General features: G+C 44.2%; 1 protein-coding gene across 3 annotated transcripts in view; it reads left to right on the top strand.

Moving 5' to 3' along the window:
* SLCO2B1 (solute carrier organic anion transporter family member 2B1) overlaps nucleotides 1–24,447 on the top strand; it is a 109,990-nt gene that overhangs the window by 15,390 nt on the left and 70,153 nt on the right. For all 3 annotated transcript variants that reach the window (XM_073333933.2, XM_073333923.2, XM_073333943.2), the window contains one exon: nucleotides 8,003–8,106. In XM_073333933.2, coding sequence (XP_073190034.2) covers nucleotides 8,026–8,106 — 81 coding nt within the window. In that variant the 5' untranslated portion in view covers nucleotides 8,003–8,025. The remainder of the gene's footprint in view (nucleotides 1–8,002; nucleotides 8,107–24,447) is intronic.

Genomic DNA, 24,447 nt, shown 5'->3' on the forward strand with positions numbered 1-24,447 from the left:
AGTTTCTCCCACATAAGTAATAGTGTAGACATAGCCTAATTCTGTTGTATATTCAAGTTAAATTGAAGGGAGGAATTTAGTGAAGCAGAACATTATAGTTTGGTCGCAACTCCAGCACTAATGCACTCTTGGCTTTTGAAATCAATAATGTTAGGGTGTAATAGGGAGCAGAATTGAGCCCCTCCCTACAAACTCCCCACACACACTCCACCAACCATCCCCATCCCTTGTAAAAAGTGCCATGGTATCTTTAATAACGATGAGTGGTCAGGACCTCAGAGTTAGGGCTTGTCTACACTACCGCGCGGGGTCGATCTAAGATACGCAACTTCAGCTACGTGAATAGTGTAGCTGAAGTCGACGTACTTAGACCTACTCACCGCGATGTCTTCACTGCGGTAAGTCGACAGCTGATGCTCTCCCGTCGACTCTGCTTGCGCTTCTCGTTCTGGTGGAGTACCGGAGTCAAAGGGAGAGCGCTTAGCAGTTGATTTATCACGTCTATACTAGACACGATAAATCGACCCCCCCCTGGATCGATCGCTGCCCGCCGACCTGGCGGATAGTGTAGACAAGCCCTTACTTCTCATATGAAAGACAGAATCTCTGATAACACAGTGCCCATTAAAAGCACAGGAAGACAGTTGTTCAGAAGTAAGAATGCCACCTACTGAATCGGGAAAACCACATGCTACAGCACCTGGGGATTCCTCAGAAGTCTCCCATCACTGTCCTGACCTAGCTCAACCCCTAGCTTGTGCACTGAGATGGGATCTTAGCCCAAAGTGGGATGGCTACCAATAATCCAGTTTATAAAATCAGGGCTTGAAAACTGCTGCAATATTATAGTCAACATCTCAGCAGGAGCAAAGGAAAGTACCCAACTCAGACTGAGCTTTTTCCTGTCTTCCCCAGCTATTGCAGTACTAGTGGGCACCTGAAAAATAGCACTCACTGCATAGAAACAAGCCCATCTGCACCATGAAGAGTCTCAGGTATAGACTAAAGTGCAGAAAAGGGAAGAAAACATTTGATCAGCGATAATCTGGAGAAGGCTGTTGGGGTCTCTTGTGAGCCCATTGTTAAAATACTACCATCAAACTCTTGGGAGGGCTGGGGAAGTTTCCCTGTCTCTAACAGAGCTCATCTACCCCATTTGGAAAATACTGCTCGATCATCCCTACCAGAGACTATAAAGAGTTTGCCTTTCTATTGTGCCAGGTGTCAGGTATGTCCTAAGGAAGGATTCTACATTAACTAGTTAAGCTAATTAAACAGAGTACAAACATGTACAGTTCTACAAACATTATCTAAATTACTCCTGTTCAGCTAATTAAAGCTGGTGGACGTTTCCTCAGGAGTTGCAATGCTTATTTGCTTTGTGTTTGTAAATCACACTGAGAGCCTCACAAGGAGGCTGCTGTGTGTCACTGGAACTGCAAAGCATTCTTATTTGGAAAGTGATCTTTGAGATCTCCCACAGAACCCTGAATGCAAACCTGAATTGTATTTACACAGTGTGAGTAAGAACCTCTTCTTAAACAGCTAGGGCTATGTCCAGTGAGCTAATGGATCCTGTAAACACAGTATTATTGCCTGGGAAAAGATCTTGCAAAATTCCATTGTAGTGGGAATACACGGCAGCTTGTGTAACTCTGGGTGGTATTTAAACAATTGCTGGTCCTATTTGGCATTCTTGGAGATGGCACAAAATAGTTTCCAGCTCCCCTGCCCTGGTTAGAACTGTACTTGTCTACAACATCTCCTGGTCCAATATATGAAGCAGAATTCATGGCTGTGCTCTTTCAAATGAAGTTTTACAGTAGAGTCAAATTTCCATGAAGTGGAGGCCTGCTTGGTGAATTGTGAGTATTCCGTTGTAATGTTATCAGAGAGGAGATGGGACAGGTCAGGCTGTATATTGCAGCAGCTCTTATTTTGGTCTTCCTAGCGTATGCGCAATGTGCTTCAGGTGGCATGTGACCAGGATTCATCACCGAACTTGGTCCGCTGGGTGGATCATTAACTTCCCTGGCTTGGGCCGGGTACTGCCGGGGAGTGCGACGTGAACACTGATCCATGTCCCCCTGTATTTTGGTTATTGCTTATGACAAAGTACCTCTATAGTTCAGAGCTGACTCTAGAATGCAGGCATTTAGTGAAACAATAAACAACTCCCTTTGTTTTAAGTGTTCCAGTGTTTCTTACAATGAAAGAATATGGAATAATGGGCCCAATCCATCCCTGTGCAATAACACCTAGCTCTTATATAATGCTTTTCATCTGTAGATCCCAAAGCATTTTACAAAGTAAGTACCATTACTTTCAATTTACAGTGGGGAAACTGAGGCATGGAGCAGTGCCATGACTTGCCCAAGATGACCCAGCAGGCCAATGGTAGAACCAGAAAGAGAACCTAGACCTCCTAGTCTAGTGCTATATCCACTGGGCCACAGTCGAAATGAATTAGGCCCTACTTCTGTTGGCTTTCAAATTAAGTTAAAGAAAACCACTCCAGTATTTTACATCTCCCCCTTAGTGGCAGGTGGGTGCATGAATAGGTTAAAGTACAGCCTTGTGGCATGGGAACACATTGCTGGGCATAAGGAGGTCAGGAACATAGTCCTGGGAATGCAGGCCTCTTCTGGGATAGTGGGACCTGCAATTTGTTTAGCTCCAGCCTTGACCCAGCTAAGCAGGCGTGTAGTCCCATCCAAAGCAGGGGGAAAGGATTTTTCCCCCCTCTGGTTTTCTTTCCCTCCCTTCTTCTCCATTATTTTAATTAGGGAGAAGGCAGGTTGGACACACTGTTCCAGTATTTGCCATCTCTTTCCTCTACTGGCATGAACTGCAAACTCAAAATCAGCCTCCATTTCAGGAAAGAATAAATTTCCTCTTCTTCTCGTTCCTTAGAGGTGCAGATTCACTGAGGAATCCTCACCTGGAAAACCCATTATTTTAAATGGATGCTTTTGTACTTCGGGATCTATTTGTAAAGAGAAAGGGTTCAAAATGGAGGACAGTGCTTTTGTACAGCAAGCCCAGCCCCCGGGAGGGGTTTTGATAAACTGGGGGAGCATTGACTGCGGGTTATATATACAGCTCTGGTGTGAATAACTGGTAGCCTGGTTTGATTTTTGAAGAAGTGAAAAATTAATGAGACTCTGTTGTTTTCATTGCCTGGTTACAACTTGTTTTCCCTTTTAAATGTCTATGTGTTTCTATCTAACCTCGTCTATCCAATTATTTCTTTAAGTTGAAAGAAAAGGAGTACTTGTGGCACCTTAGAGACTAACCAATTTATTTGAGCATGAGCTTTCGAAAGCTCATGCTCAAATAAATTGGTTAGTCTCTAAGGTGCCACAAGTCCTCCTTTTCTTTTTGCGAATACAGACTAACACGGCTGTTACTCTGAAACCATTCTTTAAGTTGGTTATTTGTCTTGCCTGGTTTATAAAAATATTTTTTCTATTCTTTCATCTGATATTCCCCTCATTCTTGCAAGCACATCTTTGTTAAAATTATTATCATCCACCCACTAAACTTCTTTACTTTTTATGAATTGTGCCTTACATTATTTAAACTGACAGAATTCTGAAAATCTACTTTATGTTTCACTATTTATGTGGTTTGTCTACTTTCGTATTTTGATTCTCATGCATTAGCTCATTGATACAATATTGATTTGCAAGCACTGCAAGGAAATTTATAATCCAAATTAAAAAACAAAACAAGATTATTGTAATGAACACACCAGAGTGTACATGAACCAGTGCCCTTGACTGGATGGACTCAAAACTGCTCGATTGAGTGTTATATGCCCTATACTGCTAACAGCGAATGTAGATTCTCCTTTAACTCAAGTGGTAATGGACTCTGTTGGAGGAGGAGGATCTGAGCTCTATCCTTGGTGATGCTATGAAATTCAATGTGGCTATGGTGAACAACAAAAGGACAACCCTGGAGTCCAAGACTCCCATGGATTTCTTACAACATTTTATACCTGTTTTTCATACTGTAATGAAAATATGTCTAGTAGTGATTGGTTTTGTAAAACTTTTTAAAAAAAGAGGTTAGACTAACTCAGAGTCTGACTGCTTTCACAAAACATACTAGAAGATCAACAAGAAATAATTACTAAGGAAGAACTCCCTGTAACATGTAGATGGTGAAGAGCAGTACAGTCCTCAAAGTCTCCTATAGACATTACTATGCAGGTTTAATTTAGCAGTACGGCACTTACATGCTATGGTATTGAGAGCTATTGAAAATTCTAAACCACACAGAGGACATGGGAGAATTTTTACACTGAGACCCTAAAGTACTTAACAGTCACTTTACCCATAAACATGCATAGCACTGCATTTTGCACCATAAAAATATTTGTGCTGGACACTTATTACTCCCCACTCCCATACATTTTGACACCCATCCTGCCCCTAAGCTAAGGGACCATCTCTAAATCCTTATCACACTAAAGAAGTGTGTAGTTGTAATTCATCACCAGTCCAGCTCCACAGGGCTAGCAACACGGGATGCTGTAGTGCACACAAGATCAGGTGTTTATACCACTGTATCATTTAACCTTCCAGAGGTCCAAATAGGCTTTTCTTGGATGCTTTAATTTATTACTGTAGTTACTTTTTAATCCCATACCGTGTTTTAGTATGGCATAACCTGTTCTCTTGGAACAGGACTGAGAGCAGCAACCAAGGCCAGTATGAAACTTGTAGATACCTGTTGTGTAGTTCATGTTTTTAGATTTATGTCTGCTGTGAAATACCTTTAAGAGCTGTATAAACATCACAGTTAAACCAATATTTGAGTTCACTTGAGATTTTGTCAAGCTTTACAGCAAACAATAAAATTGTTCGTTGATGCAGATTGCATCAGCTGATCAATTTTCTGTCCTGGGGGGAAATAGAATTATATGAAAATGAAAAAAGAAAAGGAGTACTTGCGGCACCTTAGAGACTAACCAATTTATTTGAGCATAAGCTTTCGTGAGCTACAGCTCACTTCATCGGATGCATACCGTGGAAACTGCAGCAGACTTTATATATACACAGAGAATATGAAACAATACCTCCTCCCACCCCACTGTCCTGCTGGTAATAATAGAGCCGTGTTGGTCTGTGTTCGCAAAGAGAGGAGGAGTGCTTGTGGCACCTTGGAGACTGGCCAATTTGTTGGAGCGTGAGCTTTCGTGGGCTGCAGCTCACTTCGTCGGATGCGTGCCGTGGAGACTGCAGCGGACTTTGTGTATACACGGAGAATATGAAACAATACCTCCTCACTTTAGATAAGCTATTACCAGCAGGACAGTGGGGTGGGAGGAGGTATTGGTTCATATTCTCTCTGTATATATAAAGTCTGCTGCAGTTTCCACGATATGCATCCGATGAAGTGAGCTGTAGCTCACGAAAGCTCATGCTCAAATAAATTGGTTAGTCTCTAAGGTGCCACAAGTACTCCTTTTCTTTTTGCGAATACAGACTAACACGGCTGTTACTATGAAAATGAAACTATTTAAAGCATCCCCTTCCCTATTTACACTAGAGTTTATGGCAGCTAATCCTCCGAAATATAAATGTTGCCCAGGAATTATGCATAAAAGGAATGGTTTATCAGAAGGAAATGGAGAGAAGAAATGTGTAAGATTCAGAGATTCTAAGGCCAGAAGGGACCACTGTGATCATCTAGTCTGACCTCCTGCTTCCCCAAATTAGTTCTTAGAGCAGATCTTTTAGAAAAACATTCAATCTTGATTTAAAAATTGTCAGTGATGGAGAATCCACAATCCCTTCTTGGTAAACTGTTCTGAGGGTTAATTACTCTCACTGTTAAAAATATACATCTTATTTCCGGTCGGAATTTGCCTAGCTTCAACTTCCAGACATTGGATTGTGTTGTACCTTTCTCTGCTAGATTTCAGAGACCATTATTAAATATTTGTTCCCCATGTAGTTACCTATAGACTGTAATTAAGTAATTAAGACTGTAATCTTCTCTTTGTTCAGCTAAATAGATTGAGCTCCTGGAGTCTGTCACTATAGAGCAGGTTTTCTAATCCTGTAATCATTCTTGTGGCTCTTCTCTGAACCCCTCCAATTTAACAACATCCTTCTTGAATTATGCGTCCCAGGATTGCATTAACTCTTTTGGCCACAGTGTCACACTATGAGCTCATGCTCAGCTAATTATCCACCACGACCCCCCAAATCTTTTTCAGAGTCACTGCTTCCCAGGATAGAGTCCCCGATCCTGTAAATGTGGCCTACTGTCTTTGTTCCTGAATGTATACATTTACATTTAGCTGTATTAAAACACAATGTTTGCTTGCACCAAATTTACAAGTGATCTAGGTTGCTCTGAATTAGTGACGTGTCCTCCTCCTTATTTACCACTCTCCCAATTTCTGTGTCATCTGCAAACTTTATCAGTGATGATATTTTCTCCTTCCAGGTCTTGATAAAGATGTATATAGTGTAGGGCCAAGAACTGATCCCTCTGCAGGACCCCACAGTTTGACATAGAAGAGGTTAATATGTCTCTGAACGCTACAACTTTTGAATCAGGAAGTCTGGGTACTGAAAGCAGAACAAAGACAGCAGTCTTTCTGCACATCATGCAATTTACAGATTTAGCCAAAAGGAAAAATGGAACACAGCACATCAGAGGAGGGCTGTTGTACAATGGGAATCCCTCCAAGGGTTCACTTCAGATAAGTTGTTTACATTAGTATACAACTCCATTTTGCAAAGCATCTTTCATACACCCTGTCCACACTGAGCTTTACAGATTTAAATTCACTTTCACCTTTAAAATAAAAAAAACAAACACAGATGGAGAGAGAAGTGAAGTATGAAAAGATGCTTTCAGGTGAGATTTGAAAATGCTACAAACGGAAATGAGGTGGAGAGGGAACGAGGCTCTTGCACCAGAATTGATAAAACTGTGTGAAGAAAAGAAGAGCTTGCCTCCCTTTACCCCACAGTTAATTCAGGAGCAGGCATCACTTCCTCTGCATCTGCAGCCATCTCCGTGGCTGGAGGGGAGCCATCTCCTTCTCCACATTCAGCCCATCAACTGAAAGGAAAGTAGCTCTGTATCCATTCCCAATTAGTTTAGGGGACGACGTCTCCATGCTCAAGGGAAGGAATCCACTCGGAAGCATCCACCCCAATCTGCTCAGGAGAAATACTTGATCCATGGGAAGGGATCTCCGCACGCACCACTACCTGCCCCAGGGGAACACATTTCCACGTACACCTTTTTCTGGCTTGTCTTAGCTCAGATTTTTGGATCCTGTCCTCTCTGATAAGAAACTGCAAATAGACGAGTACCCTCCAACAAAACTTAGCAGCAGATATGTACGGGGTCACAGATTTCCCCAGGTATCATAAAAAAGCACAGAACAAATACTTGTAGCTGGAATACTTTGTGGGATGGGTGAGGTCTTGGGGAGTGTTTGGCCTGCACTGGGAAGCTGTTCCGGACAGGTGGGTGGTAGTCTATGGAAGAAAGCAGAAAGCCCGAGTGGTTGAAAAAAGGGAGCAATCACGAGTGAAACTTGGGTAGACTTGTGAGAGCAGTAGAGCCTGTAATGAGTGCAGAGTTATGAAATTATTTTTTTATTCATATAGTTGGGAGCTGGGAACTCCAGAATATTGATTCTAGCTCTGCCACTGAGTCACTGTGTGGCCTGGAGCAAGTTACTTAACCTCTTTGAGATTCAGTTTCCCCAACTCTAAAAGAGGGCTAATAGTTCTTAACCTCTCTCTCACCCTGTTGATTAGTGTATTAATGTTTCGTATCATGCTTTGCAGATGTAACATGTTATTTAGTTAATAAATATTGTTAATAATAATTAGTATTGACTTACTATGGCCAGGTACCAGCTGTGTCATTATTTACAAAGCTCTACTGGGTTTTGCAGTGTTGTGCAGAGTTTACCCATCTGCACATTAAGCAATGTGTTGAATAATTTCTTTTCCGGCAGGCATATAAAGTGTAACTCACAGAATGGCAGCCACCGTTACAGAGAGCAGCTCTGAGGATCAATCCAGACGAATATTCTGCAGGAACCCATTTCTCAATATCAAGGTAGATACCTCAAGCATGCTACGATCCCCGCAAGGTCACCGGGCAAGGAAAGAAAAGGAAGTGTTTGGTTTCTGCAGCAGTCATCTGTCCTTATTTCTTTTTATTACATGATTCTTAAAGCTCAGATATGGATTTCCCTACTTGCAGAAATTCAACGAGGCAAAACGTGCTTTTAATCTAAAACGAAATCCTGCAAAAAGGATGTTACAACACAAGTTTTACTTACCATGTTTGTAGTATTTAACCTTTCACTGTTAAACTCTCTGCACCCATTATTGGAGCCAGATTTTCAAAATAATTTCACTCCCCTTTAGGCATCTACCGATGGGCCAGATTTTCAAAAGTGCCCAGCTCCCAAAATCTGGTCATTTTTCTTATCATGTCACAACAAGTGTACAAAAAGTATTATAAGGCATTTGAATTGGAAAAGGATAGCCTAGTGCTGAGAAAAGAGGGGAGGGACTCTGGGTTCAGTGCTCTCTCTCCTGCCATCTGAGGAATCGCTGGGCAAGCTTGGGCAAGTCATTTAGACCCTAATCCTGCAGAGATTTATGTGAGTGCTTAACTGTAAAGCAATGAAGTACACTGCTGAACCCAGTGAAACTACTCATGCACTTACAGTTAAGCATTGGCATAACTCTGCAGGATCAGGATCTTCCTTCTCAGTGTCTTGGAGCTTTTGAGGCTCTTCATCCATCTATCATATGTATCAAGTTCTGGGGTGCAATCCAGCCCAGTGAGGGGTTGTGTCACCCCTGCCCTGCAACCTTGTGTACCTCACAAAGACTTGCTAATGTAACTCCCAAGATGGGCTGCTCACAAACAGCCAAACAGCATGCAGGTCGCACCCTGAGTGTCTGTGTGTAACTATCAAGTATCAGGGGGTAGCTGTGTTAGTCTGTATCCACAAAAACAACAAGGAGTCCAGTGGCACCTTAAAGACTAATAGATTTATTTGAGCATAAGCTTTCGTGGGTAAAAACCTCACTTCTTCACATGCATACACAAATATACTTGTAACCCTTCTGCCTGTCAGAGTTGGCAGCAACAAGGGCCTGGTTCAGTATCTAGGGGATCCATTCCAATAACACAATGCAAAACTGGCTCGAGCCCCCACCCAGTGACCTGGGACAAATATATACCACCCCTCTCCCCTCCCCGGGCGCCTCCAAGAGGCAATACTTCCCCTCTCGCAAGCACATAGTCTGAGTGTAGCAAAAAGCCTTTTAATAACAGAGAGAAACAATGTGGCATTATGTTGTGGAAACACCACCACCAGGATTCATAACACAACCCATGAGCAAAAAACCCACCCCAAGCAAATTGGGACGTGTCCTTTCCCTTTGGTTCTTGAGTCCAGCAACCCCAAATCACCCAAAGTCCCAAAAGCCCAACGACTCAAAAGTCTCTGTCCCTGGTCAGGGCAGCCCCAGAGTTCGAAAGTTTATCTGTGGAGCTTTACCTCCCAACCTGGGTGGAGATGGGGGGGGAGTAAGGGGCACCTTACATGGTCCAAAGCTGATGGCTCCACCTCTCCATGGGGCTCCACTCTGCCAGCCGCCCCATGAACTGCTCTGCTCCACCAGCCGAGGGCTCACCGTCCCACAAACTGCTCCACCATATATCTTCAGGCTCCCCCACTCCTTAACACAGCACTCAGTGATTTCAGCTCTTAGTCAGTTCAGCTCTTTTGTGATTTCAGCTTGTAGTAAGGGAGCCTCAGTCCTGGTGCACCATTGGCCCAAAGTGAATTCAGCTCAGCAGCCTGTAACTAGACTCCCAATGGAACCAAAATTAGCTCTGATATTCCACAGTGGAGAGAGGAGGACGTGCAATTAGCATGTAAAGCCCTCACCAGGGGGCCCATGCCACCAACTATTAATACCTATCCCCAACCTCTCTCAAGTCACAGAGTTTTGGAACCCATGTCCCTTGCCTAGCGAGTGCTACTTAGTTGATGGCGAGTGCCTCCATCATAACAAAAGGCCAAGTACAGTTCCACTGTCCTTGATTCCCGTAATCAGGGTAATAACAATTTATTCTTCCTGCCCCAATAACAGAGACACTGGGGATCCCACAGCAGCCAAAGTGACCATTTGGGCAGCTATGGCCTTATTCTAGGCGGGGTGGGTGTGCCTATGCAAATGAGATCAGCTCCTGAAGTTCTTTTCCACAACTTGTCACACCTCACCGCCAGATGTCAGGGTGGAGCTCATCCTGACTCTGCTTACATCTTGACACATGAAGAGAAGGGAGTGACCTCACAAGTGGAGAACCAGTGTTGACAGGGACAATTCAATCAGGGTGGATGCAGTCCACTCCCAACAATAGATGAGGAGGTGTCAATTCCAGGAGAGGCAAAGCTGCTTCTGTGATGAGCCAGCCACTCCCAGTCCCTATTCAAGCCCAAATTAATGGTGTTAAATTTGCAAATGAATTTTAGTTCTGCTGTTTCTCTTTGAAGTCTGTTTCTGAAGTTTTTTTGTTCAAGTATAGCTACTTTCAAATCTGTTATTGAATGTCCAGGAAGATTGAAGTGTTCCCCCTCTGGCCTTTGTGTGTTACCATTCCTGATGTCCAACCTGCATGTCTACTAATGGGATATATGCCATTATGTGCCAGCAATGCCCCTCTGCCATGTACATTGGCCAAACCGGACAGTCCCTATGTAAAAGAATAAATGGACACAAATCGGACATAAATATACAGGGAACTTCATATTTTATACAAAGTTTATTACAATAGTGTGTAGGGTGTGAATATAGGGGTGCATTCAGTCACAACGTAGTTGTAGTAATACTTATTACCTGATAGGATCAGAGCTGTGAGGTTTGATTCATTAATGTTTGCAAAGTGCTTTGAGATTCTTGGACAAACCATGCTGTATATTTATGGTGTGAAGTTGATCACCTGATACTTTCTTATTAGATAATTTTACTAAGTTATAAAGTTACACGACCAATGCTTTGTTTTAAAGCGCTGGAGTAAAACAGGTATAGCCCTGCCTAATAATAAGACTTTTCAAAGTGTTTTACAAATATTAATGAATTTTGCCTTACAACCCCCTCTGAGGTAGGAGAGCATGATTGTCCCTGTTTTGCAGATGAAGAAGCTGAGGCTCGTAACATACCCACAGTCACACACGGAGTTTGTGGGAGAGTCAAGAATGTAACTCAGATTACCTATTGAGTTAGCCACAAAACCTTTGTTCCCATCAACTTTATTTTGTTCTCACGGGTGTCCAAGTGCAAGTAAAACAAAGCTAATATTTTTTTGTGATGATGCCTACGAAGTGAAACTCAAAGAAACAAGCTGCAATAAGAGTGCTAACGATGTGTGGCACAAGGAAGCTCTGAAATCGGCCATTATTCTGGCCCAATCAGCAGTTATACTCCTGAGTTCTTTCCTGAGATGAGAGAGACACATAAGTCTTCCTCACAAATGTTGCGGGTCAAAGTGCCTGATAATGGACTGTGTTGTTGTGTGGGACTGGAAGGCTTAAGGATTTGATTACTGGTTTCTGAGCCTTTCTTTGCTGGGACGCTGGTCTGAAGCCAGTCCTTGCTGGTGATAGAAAATAGTTATTTTTTTGGTTATGTTCCAGGTCAGAATTGAAGCACATTGGCATGGCAATGTGGGGAATGTTTGCACTGACCGCTATCCATGTTCTGTAGTTGCTAACCCAGCACTTTACCAGCACTAAGCTCACTTCCAAAAGTCTGAGAGAAAATATGAGTGAGAGGCGTTCTGTTTCACATCTCCATCTACAGTATTAACTACCTGCACAACAGTCTGGACCCTTAGACAACTCTCTTGCAAAGAAATCTAGAGTTTGCTTCTAGGAACTTGGCAAGGCTTTAAAGGCATTTGCCACCTGACCTACTTCTTAGAGATTTATCTTTGTTGAAGAGAAAGCTATGAATGTGTCAGGAATCCCACCCAAAATTTAAAGCCCAGGAAAAGGCATCATGGGCTTTGTGTGTGGAAGTGTATTTGGCTGCAGCTCACTGTGAGTTTGAATACTATAAAAATAGATGATCTGAGCTGTCATGTGGATTTGTGCATGTGCTAGGAGAACCGAGACACAAGAATTCACTCCTCATGGACTCATAGACTCATAGATATTAAGGTCAGAAGGGACCATTATGATCATCTCCTAATCCATGTTGAATGCTGTGCAGAGAAGCTTTTCCCCATGCTTTATGTTGCTTTCCTGAAGTTAGGTCACTCAGGTTTCAGAATCAATGTCTGACTTCCTCACATTCTGGGAGACAATTTTAGAAGCAGGATCTGAATGATCCTTACAGGAAAACCAAAAAATTGCTTAACACACTTTGCACGCTTACAACAAGCTCGGTTGATTGCAAATGGAATCATGTCACTGTAGGTTTTCAAACAACTAAGGCACAAAAATGCATCTTAAGAACTTCATGCAAACAGTCCTCCCAGGGAATGCTGTACAGACCAGAAGGACCTTAAAACATTTAGTGACATGTTGCACTAATTCCTTCAATACTACAAAATGGACAAAATAAGGATTTGATGCAGTTTCCAGTGAAGTGCATGTCAAGACTCCATTGAGCTCTGTGGCAGCAAGATCTAGCCTTGACTTAATATAGTGAACATTAGGGGGCAAATTCTTTTCTACGCTACACAAAAGGAACTCCACTGAAGTTGATGGGGTTGCACCAGTATTCATGAGAGGAGAATTTGGCCATTAGACTTTGTAATAGAAGAGCACATCAAGCAAAATACATAAAGACCACTGACAAAGCTTTTTTCATGAATATTGTAATGAACATAAGGAGACAAATCCAGGAAGGAAATATGGGAAGATGGTGCTGGGGCTAAAGCCTAGGACTGAGCACAATGGGCCAATATTTTCAAAAGTGACTTCATATTTTAGGTGCCTGACCTGAGTCACTTTATATGGTCCTGATTTTCAGAGAGCAGGAGCTCAGCACTTTCTGAAAATTAGGTTCCATTAAGGTGTCTCAAGTTGGGCAGCCAAAAATGTAGGCACCCAAAATCACTAGTCACTTTTTAAAATCTTGGCAAAGAAATTGGGGTTCTATACTTGGCTCTGCCACAGGGTACCTCCCTGGGCCTGACTTTCCCCACCTGCAAAATCCAGGCTGTTGTGAGGGTGAATTAATTAATGTGTGTGAAGGGCTTTGAGATCCTCAGAAGAAAGGTGCTGTGGACAGGTGAAGTGTTATTAGCAGTTACCGTGTGCGTCATGGCAGCAATTCACCTGAGTAAAAACAAAGTTATGAGTGTAATATAGTCTGCTTGACAGCAAAGACATATAATTATATGGTATGGGCACTGGCCAGCTACTATATAAAAAGAACTTGAGGTGTGTGTGTGTGTTTTCAGTCACTTCCTAGCTGGAATCAGTCCAGAGGCTGCACATCCATTTGAATTACTCATAACGTTAACCTGCACATTACTGTGGTTAAAGGGTCAGGTCTTGGCCTTCTTGTAAATAGCTTGCTCTGTCCTGCCTTGAATCCCCTTGCCGACTGCAGACATATGTGCATGTTGCCCATTTGGCTGGCAGCCTGAAATATGTTATGTGCAGGCCTGGCCTGAGGTCACACGGGGTGCTTGTGACCATCAAGAGACGAGCCATTGCATGCCCCACAACTAAAGCCTGTGAAAACAGCACTAACCCAGCCCGGATTCTGCTGAGGAGAGCTGTAAGGCCCAACAGTGGAGGGTCAGCCCTGCCTGTGTTCTGCGGGCAAGTGTTGTGAGACCCAGACTGGTATGGGGATGGGCAGGAGAGGGCGCTAGGGGTCTGTTAGTAGCCGCTTGCTAAATATTCTGCCATTCTCAGGAAGAGTTGGTTGGGGTGATTTCCCTGCCTCTGACAGAGCCAGGCCAGCTCTGAATATCACTGAACCCCCCTCCCAGAGATGAGTGATGCCTAAGGCTCAGAAAACAATACTTCTGAAAAGTAACAGTTTTCCCTCTGTTATGCACCAGATTGCACCATGTGTCATGTATTTTCAAAAAAAAAAAAATATCTTGGGGAAGGAGACTCTCTTCTACAAGCACTGTTCCCCTCCCCCATGACAGTTCAGATTACACAAGCTGCCCCCAGGCTATGCTAGCAGCATGCTGTGCATATTTGTTTAGGAACAAGCTCCAGATACTCCTTGCACAATGCCCTTAGTACAAGTTTGTTTGTGCAGTGGTTTGGCTTTGGTTATGGTTATGAACAAGCAGTTTTGATTCAGTGGGGAAACAAATGATTCCTCAGACTCTCAGCCCCTCCTTTCTGCAAATGCCTAAAAGTACAGGCTTTTATCACCGGCTAGGGGAGAAAATATCTGTGGGAGCCTGTTGTTAAAATAGCAGCAGCATATTCCTGAACAGACAGGAAGCAGTGTGAGATCGACTTTGCTACGGCACAAAGTGTAATGGCTGGTATGTGTCTTTTCTGAGCATCCATTAAAATGGACGCTAGGATAGTGTAACTAGTAAGAAGTTTTTCAACTCCCTGATAGTAAGGAGTTCTTTTCCAAGCTCTACAACTTACTGGCTGCCTGGCTTTGGGCAAGTTGCTCCATCTTATTCTGTGTCTCCATTTCCCCCATGCGTAAAATGGGGATAGTAATACCTACCTTCCTGAGGCGACATCAGGCTTACTGGATCTCTTGTTTATAAAGGGCTTTGAGGTCATTGGATGTAAGGCTCTGTATAAATACACATAATTACATTATTATAACATTCCCAGTCTCATGTAGGTGCCATGCAGAATTTTGACAGCCATTCAGATGGTTAATGTTGTGAAGAATCATGTGGATAAAATGCATCTGCACCAGTGATTCTCCCGCACATGCGCTTGGTTACATAGATCATAGAATCATAGAATATCAGGGTTGGAAGGGACCTCAGGAGGTCATCTAGTCCCACCCCCTGCTCAAAGCAGGACCAATCCCCAACTAAATCATCCCAGCCAGGGCTTTGTCAAGTCTGACCTTAAAAATATCTTAAGGAAGGAGATTCCACCACCTCCCTAGGTAACGCATTCCAGTGTTTCACCACCCTCCTAGTGAAAAAGTTTTTCCTAATATCCAACCTAAACCTCCCCACTGCAACTTGGAGATCACAAATGTGATCTCAAAAAAAGGTATTGCTTACAGATGTGGTCTCCTCATCTCAAAAAAGGTATACTGGCATTAGAAAAGGTTCAGAAAAGGGCAACTAAAATGATTAGGGGTTTGGAACAGGTCCCATATGAGGAGAGATTCAAGAGGCTAGGACTTTTCAGCTTGGAAAAGAGGAGACTAAGGGGGGATATGATAGAGGTATATAAAATCATGAGTGGTGTGGAGAAAGTGAATAAGGAAAAGTTATTTACTTGTTCCCATAATATAAGAACTAGGGGCCACCAAATGAAATTAATGGGCAGCAGATTTAAAACAAATAAAAGGAAGTTCTTCTTCACACAGTGCACAGTCAACCTGTGGAACTCCTTGCCTGAGGAGGTTGTGAAGGCTAGGACTATAACAGGGTTTAAAAGAGAACTGGAGAAATTCATGGTGGTTAAGTCCATTAATGGCTATTAGCCAGGATGGGTAAGGAATGGTGTCCCTAGCCTCTGTTTGTCAGAGGGTGGAGATGGATGGCAGGAGAGAGATCACTAGATCATTACCTGTTAGATTCACTCCCTCTGGGGCACCTGGCATTGGCCACTGTCAGTAGACAGGATACTGGGCTGGATGGACCTTTGGTCTGACCCAGTATGGCCATTCTTATGTTCTTAAATGTGGGTCTGGAATATCATTTATTTTGGTCAATGGTATATCGACAGAGACCTGGTGGAGAGATTCTCCTTCCTTCACTGAGCAGGGATCATCAGTTAGGATCAAATGGGTGTAACATACACGAGCTAATTGTAGCTATTGCAGAGAAGCAGGCACTGGTGAGCCTTGGTCCTTTCAGTCTTCTGTGAAAAACTACACTTACAAAAACAACAAGGAGTCCAGTGGCATCTTAAAGACTCACAGATTTATTTATTTTACACTGATAGAGTCATGCACTATCCGGTCAAATAGGGACCTGGTTTTCTAACCATGTTGGCAATGCTGGTAAGAGTCCCACATATCCTCTTCCCCAGGGAAATGGAAGAAAGTATAATATACTACAACCTAGATCAGGCGTGGGAAACCTTTTGGCTTGAGGGCCACATCTGGGAGTAGAAATTATATGCGGGCCATGAATGCTCACAGAATTGGGGTTGGGGTGCAAGAGAGGGTGAGGGCTCTGGTTGGGGGTACGGGCTCTGGGGTGGGGCCAAAAATGAGGACTTCAGGGTGTGGGAGGGGGCTCTGGGCTGGGGAAGTGGGTTGCGGGGCAGGGGGGTGTGGGCTGTGGGATGGGGCTAGAGATGAGGAGTTTGGGATTAGGAAGGTGCTCTGGGCTGGGTTCTCTGGGCTGGGTTCAGAGGGCGGGAGGGGGATCAGGGCTGTGACAGGGAGTTGGGGTGCAGGCTGTGGGGTGGGGCTGGAGATGAGGGGTTTGGGGTTCAGGAGGGTGCTCCAGGCTGGGATCGAGGGATTTGGAGGGTTGGAGGGAGATCAGGGCTGGGGCAGGGGGTTGAGGCATGGAGAGAGACTCAGGGGTGCAGACTCCGGGTGGTGCTTACCTCAAGCGGCTCTTGGAAGAAGCAGCATATCCCTTCTCTGGCTCCTACACAGAGGCGCAGCCAGGCGGCTCTGCACGCTGTCCTGTCTGCAGGCACCGCCCCTGCAGCTCCACTGGAGTGCCGGAATTGGCCACTGGAGCGGGGCAATTGGAGTGAGTAAGAGCCAGATGGGGGCCATGCCGCAGCTTCCAGTAGCCATGTGGAGCAGGCCCCGATCCTGCTCCCTGGCTGGAGCGCCGGAGCGAGCCAAGCTCCAGACCCTGTTCCCTAGCGGGAGATCGAGGGCCGGCGTAAAACAGCTGGTGGCCGGATCCAGCCCACGGGCTGTAGTTTGCCCATCCCTGACCTAGATGGAGCTACTATTAGGTGGGTACATAACTGGGGCTGGAAAACCGTTCCCAGAGAGTAGTTATCAGTGGTCACAGTCAAGCGGGAACATGACCTAGGAGGGAAGATTGAAGAAATTGGGTTTGTTTAGTCTGGAGAAGAGAAGACTGAGAGAAGAATCTCCTTCCTTAGAGGTTTTTAAGGTCAGGCTTGACAAAGCCCTGGCTGGGATGATTTAACTGGGAATTGGTCCTGCTTCGAGCAGGGGGTTGGACTACATGACCTTCAGGGGTCCCTTCCAACCCTGATATTCTATGATTCTATGATAAGACATGATAAAAGTTTTCAAGTAAATTAAAGGTTGTTACAAGCAGGAGGGAAAAACATTTTTCTTCTTAACCTCTGAGGCTAGGACAAGAAGCAATGGGCTTAAATTGCAGCACAGGTGGTATAGGCTGGACATTAGGAAAAACTTCCTATCTGTCAGCGTGGTTAAGCACTGGAATAAATTGCCTAGGGGGGTTGTGGAATCTCCATCATTGGAGATTTTTAAGAGCAGGTTACACAAACACATGTCAGGGATGGTCTAGGTAATACTTAGCCCTGCCATGAGTGCAGGGGACTGGACTAGATGACCTCTCGAGGTCCCTTCCAGTCCTACAATTCTATGATTCTATGTTTATTGCAGTGGCAAGGAATCCTTAGCTCACAAAAGGCTGGAAATTTTTTCTACCGATTTCTTTCAATCTTCTGGAGACAAGACGCTATTCTTGACAAAACTTTTAATTTTTTAGAGGCATTTGAGTATTGATCTTGGGCAATTGAGAAAACTTGACAGGAGAGTCAAGTGAAAGATTTGATTTGGCTTCACCAGCCAAAGCACAGGCAAAGCCACTGATACTTCATATACATATGTGGCACATCACATGTCTGAGAGCAAAAATTTATGTAAGACAGAGCCTATGGTCACTTTTAGCATCAGGAAGGGGATTATGGAAGCAAGTGGCTGGACTTGTCTCTCTGGCTTGTTCTCCATACTGAAGGTGAACACATCTTGATCCAAATTGAAGCTTTCCTTGCCTTGTCCTCTATATTAGATATAAAAGAAGTGGCACTCTGCAGAATAATATACTGAGATGGTCATTGAGAGAAGCTGCAATTAAGCATGCTCACTGGAAGCCTTAGTTTCCGCTGGAAACAATCATAACCCAGAATATCATAACACAGCAATACATTGACAATCCAGGAACACAACTTCCTGGTACAAGTGCTGGAGGAACCAACTGGGGGCCGTGCCCCTCTTGACCTGCTGCTTACAAACAGGGAAGAATTGGTAGGGGAAGTAGAAGTGGGTGGCAACCGAGGCAGCAGTGACCATGAGATGGTTGAGTTCAGGATCCTGACAAGAAGAAGAAAGGAGAGTAGCAAAATATGGACCCTGGATTTCAGAAAAGCAGCCTTAGACTCCCTTAGGGAACTGATGGGCAGGATCCCCTGGGAGGCTAATATGAGGGGGGAAGGAGTCCAGGAGACCTGGCTATATTTTAAAGAAGCCTTATTGAGGGCTCAAGAACAATCCACCCTGATGTGCAGAAAGAATAGAAAATATGGCAGGTGACCAGCTTGGCTTAACAGTGAAATCTTCGGTGAGCTTAAACTCAAAAAAGAAGCTTCCAAGAAGTGGAAATTGGGACAGATGACTCCCTGGGAGGAGTATAAAAATATTGCTAGAGCATGCAGGCATGTAATCAGGAAGGCCAAGGCACATTTGGAGTTGCAGCTAGCAAGGGATGTGAAGGGTAGCAAGAAGGGTTTCTACAGCTATGTTAGCAACAAGAAGTCGATCAGGGAAAGTGTGGGACCCTTACTGAATGGGGGAGGCAACATAATGACAGATGATGTGGAAAAAGCTGAAGTACTCAATGCTTTTTTTGCCTCGGCCTTCAAAGACAAGGTCAGCTCCCAGACTGCTGCACTGGGGAACGCAGTATGGGGAGGAGGTGAGCAGCCCTCAGTGGTGAAAGAACCGGTTAAGGACTATTTAGAAAAGCTGGACTTGCACAAGTCCATGGGTCCAGATCTAATGCATCCAAGGGTGCTGAGGGAGTTTGCTGATGTGATTGCAGAGCCATTGGCCATTATCTTTGAAAATTCATGGTGATCGGGGGAGGTCCCAGATGATTGGAAAAAGGCATATATAGTGCCCATATTTTTAAAAGGTTAGAAAGAGAAGCTGGGGAACTACAGACGGATCAGCCTCACTTCAGTCCCCAGCAAAATCATGGAGCAGGTCCTCAACTAATCCATTTTGAAGCACTTGGAGGAGAGGAAGGTGATCAGGAACAGTCAACATGGATTCACCAAGGGCAAGTCATGCCTGACTAATCTAATTGCCTTCTATGATGAGATAACTGGCTCTGTGGATATGGGGAAAGTGGTGTATTTGATATATCTTGACTTTAGCAAAACTTTTGATACTGTTTCCCACAGTATTCTTGCCAGCAAGTTAAAGAAGTATGGATTGGATGAATGGACTATAAGGTGGATAGAAAGCTGGTTAGATTGTCGGGCTCAACAGGTAGTGATCAACAGCACGATGTCTAGTTGGCAGTCGGTATCAAGCGGAGTTCCCCAGGGGTCGGTCCTGGGGCCAATTTTGTTCAACATCTTTATTAATGATCTGGATGATGGGATTAATTGCACCCTCAGCAAGTTCGCAGATGACACTGAGCTGTGGGGAGAGGTAGATATGCTGGAGGGTAGGGATAGGGTCCAGAGTGACCCAGACGAACTGGAGGATTGGGCCAAAAGAAATCTGATGAAGTTCAACACGGACAAGTGCAGAGTCCTGCACTTAGGATGGAAGAATCCCATGCACCACTAGAGGCTGGGGACCGACTGGCTAAGCAGCAGTTCTGCAGAAAAGGACCTGGGGGTGACAGTGGACGAGAAGCTGGATATGCGTCAGCAGTGTGCCCTTGTTGCCAAGAAGGCCAACGACATATTGGCCAGCAGATCAAGGGAAGTGATCATTCCCCTCTATTCGGCACTGGTGAGGCCACACCTGGAGTATTGCGTCCAGTTTTGGTCCCCCCACTACAGAAGGGATGTGGCTAAATTGGAGAGAGTCCAGCGGAGGGCAATGAAAATGATTAGGAGGTTGAGGCACATGACTTACGAGGAGAGGCTGAGGGAATCTGCAGAAGAGAAGAGTAAGGGGGGATTTGATAGCAGCCTTCAACTACCTGAAGCGGGGTTCCAGAGAGGATGGAGCTCGGCTGTTCTCAGCGGTGGCAGATGACAGAACAAGAAACAATGGTCTCAAGTTGCAGTGGGGGAGGTCTAGGTTGGATATTAGGAAACACTATTTCACTAGAAGGGTGGCGAAGCACTGGAATGGGTTCCCTAGGGAGGTGGTGGGATTTCCATCCTTAGAGATTTTTAAGGCCTGGCTTGATAAAGCCCTGGCTGGGATGATTTAGTTGGTGTTGGTCCTGCTTTGAGGAGGGGATTGGCCTCCTGAGGTCTCTTCCAACCCTAATATTCTGTGATTCTAATATCATCTAATTTTGTCACATTGGGTAAATCAGGAGATGTAGGTTCTATTCCCAGCTCCAACACTGACTTTCTGTTTGGCCTTGGGCAAGTCACATATCTCTCTGGGTCTCCTTGACTTCCAAAAGAGGATAATAATGCTTCCCTATCTCATAGGGGCGATATGAAGCTAAATTTCTTAATGTTTGTACGGGGCTTGGAGATCCTTTGATGCAAAGTGCAGTAATAGGGCATGCCATCCATTTTGCTCAGGCAAGCAACTCTAGACCCGGATACGTCTCCATGGTGCTATAATGACTGAAAAATGTTTGCCAGCTGTTTATTCCCAGGGAATGAGCAGGTAGAAAGAATTTTCCCATTTGAGCTGGATCGTGAGCACTCTCCGCCTGTGGCTGCAACAATAAACTACCAGACTGGAATACCACTCAGTTCACCGTAGTACTTGAGAATCTTCCACCAGTGTGCACTAAGTGATGTGACTGACTAACATCTGTCATGGGTGGTTAATTCTCTCTCTCTCTCTCAACCAGTCCCTAGGTGAGAATCATATGTACAGTGTTCTGCTTTGTTAGGGTTTTTTAAAATATCTACACATGAGATGGAAAAGCCCTAAGGCCATCTTGTCTGTTTCCTTGTCCCAGGGCCCCTATCACAGAATCTAAGAATTTAAAAATGTCTTTTTCTTCCTTCTCAGAAAGAGATCCTGGTCCAGCTCCCTACTGGCACATTGCACCTCCCTGTGCCAGCCTGATCTAGTGTGTTCCAGGGAATGGCGGAATCCATCATGTAATGGAGGGCAGGCAGCTATTTCCACTGGGGGTGGGCAGCTTTAATTTCCATAGGGTGTCATAGGAGCATTAAATCATCATATCCCCTGACTGTGCCCCTCCCTCATAAACACTGCCATACTGGGAGCTGCACTGGCCTGCTTGGGGTCCCTAATTTAAGGAAGATTGTGGCTTTCTTGTGTTGCTGTAATCCTCCAATGAACCTTCTGCTGCCAGGATTCCTGCCCGCAAAGGCCATTGCAATGGACTGGGGCCCAATGCCTTTGGATCTTGGAATTGTTCTTCCAGTAAATCCCTTCAGATCGTTGTTCATTTTTGTTGTTTTTTTTCTCTGATTTCCTTTTCTTTGTTGACCTATTTCTGGTTTTAAGTTGGCTGTGACTCAATGTGTTGCTCGCAGAGAGGAACTGTCGTCTTCCTGCTCAGCGCTGTTATGTCTTACTAGAAGAAACACACACCACATTATACAAATAATACAATACATAATTTCCTGCTGGAGAGAGGAAAAGAGAACAAAGAACCATAAATGACAGCTGCTAGTCACATTGCTTAATGCGCTTCAGGAAGGCACTCAGCTAACATGGTGATGAGAGCTGTATAAGAACCTGAATAGAAAGTATATAAACAGATGTTGAGCTCTGAGACACATAGAAACAATGAGATCCATGTTCTGATTCGGGTGTTTCGTCTGGATTAATGCAAATTAGTAAATCACAATTTACTGAACTAAAAGAAAACATACTTTTTGATGCCTTCAAGTGCCGTAAGCCCCACATTTCTAACATTTCCTGAAAACTGTTGTAATCCCATAGGAAACGTCATCAAAAAACCTAGTAGCACCTTCAAAATCTATTGCTGTGTCACTTAGAAATTTTAAAACAAACAAACAAACAAAAAAGCTTTTGCTTTGGTAGAACCTACAATGTATGCTGATAGGTTACCCAGTGATAAGAGAAGAAACCCAAGAGGTGGCAAGTGGAAATGCTTTGTTAATTTCAAACTCCAAGGATACCAGAGCACTGTGATCCATGTCTGACAAATAGGTAGGGATGAGATTGACAATACAATTTCTCTCGCTGTCAATCTTCTATGAAGGTATTACAAATGAAAGAGAACAGGAAGATATTTCAATGCAATAATTTCTGGCTTGACACTGAGAGAGAGAGATAGAGAGAGAGATAGAGAGAGTGTGTGTGTGTGAAAGAGAGAGAGAGAGAGATTTGGAGGTATAGTGGCCAAATGTGCTAACCTTTTCTCTCTACAAATGGAAGGGGAGTTACTTCATGGTTAGAACAATGGGATCTGGGTAGTTGGACTTCTAGAGTCTCTTCTCACCACTGACTCATTGCCCAGCCAGTAAAACTGGTACAATATACTTACATTCTGGTGCTGTGAAGCTTATCAGTGTTTCAGAAGTGCTTTGAGACTGTTGGAGGAGACGTGCTATGGAAGGGAAAGTTTAGTTTTTCAAATTCTGGCTTAGATCACAGGTCAGTCAAGTTTGGTGTTATTATTTTTAGCCTTAGTTGGCATCACCATATGGTACATCCTCATTTGATCGTCCCTGCCCTATGAGGGACGGATGTAGCATGGGACATTTCAACACATTGGTTCAGAAATTGTAGAGGCACTACAAGCCATGTGTATAGGAGATCTCTATATTGCCAGCTGGCGTTATGCCTGGCTCCAGCTATGGCTATCTGCCCTTCCTTGTATCTCCGTATGTGCAGCGTCTTCTCTATCGCAAACTCTCGTGCAGGAAAATGACCTCTGAATCAGACAGAGTGTTGTCTGAAACTTCAGCTTGTCCAGCGTGACCTAACACGGAAGCTGCTGAAGTGAGCAGTCTATGCTGCAGTACAAAGAGCAGGCCTGATGCATGGAGATTTGAGAGCTCTTCTGCTGTACAGCAGCTCATTAAAGTAACCTCAATGGTAGAAACCAGGTTTTGTTTCATGTGTTTCACTTTCAGATCCATCCACAGCATTGGCCTGCTAAACCCAGGGTTGTGAGTTCAATCCTTGAGGGGGCTATTTAGGGATCCTGGGAAAAAATTGGGGATTGGTCCTGCTTGGAGCAGGGGGTTGGACTAGATGACCTCCTGAGGTCCCTTCCAACCCTGTCTATGTTTTTACAAAATTCAAGACTATCATAGATATGCGCTGACGTAAAGAGCAGGCGGCAGACTGTCCCCTCCATTCCATTGGAAAGGAGGATCAGTCTGATGGAACTGGATGAGGAGATACAGAAGGGAGGATGCCACATCTAAAGCCTCGTTCTTCCCTTCCCCTGACCTCATGGAAACAACTTTCTGGGGGCACCATGAGGAACAGTCTCTGCAGGCTGGTAGAGGGAACACCACTATCCATGTTATTGTTCTTGAGGGAACCTCTAGGGAATCAGTGAGTATGATCTGGCGGGCCAATTCATGAAGGAAGAGAGAGAGAGTGTGTGTACATAATCTTTGCCATTTTGGAGACACCTTAGATATCTGCAATAGGTAGCTGGAGAATCAATCAGTTTTCCAAGCACACATGACCCTACGCATTTCAAATGTAAAGATGTTTCCTCTCTCTCCACCCCCCCCCTTATTACTGGGTTAATATTGTTGTAAATAGTTATTTGTCTTTCCAAAGGTGAAGAGCTTCTTTCTAGAACACACAAGCCAAAGAACCTGATGTCATGATCCAACAATTAATATAAATTAATATAAAACCTCTATCACACTGCATGGTGAAATGCAGTAGAAAATGGTGCAACAAAAGACAAATAGGGGCCTATGATCTCCTAAACTGTCCTAAAGTCAACATCTCTTTTTCCTCTTTCACTGGTATGGTCTGAGGGCTAGAGGACGGGACTCAAAGGAGCTGGGTTCTATTCCCAACTATATCATTGAATATCTCTGTACATGAATTCCCTGATCTGTAAAATAGGGAGAATAATATGCGCCAGTATTTGATAACCTGGGATGAAAAGGTTTATGGAAATACCAAGTATCACTGGGAAGTTGCT

The sequence above is a fragment of the Lepidochelys kempii genome, chromosome 1, assembly GCF_965140285.1.
Source record: "Lepidochelys kempii isolate rLepKem1 chromosome 1, rLepKem1.hap1, whole genome shotgun sequence".
Classification (NCBI taxonomy): Eukaryota; Metazoa; Chordata; order Testudines; family Cheloniidae; genus Lepidochelys; species Lepidochelys kempii.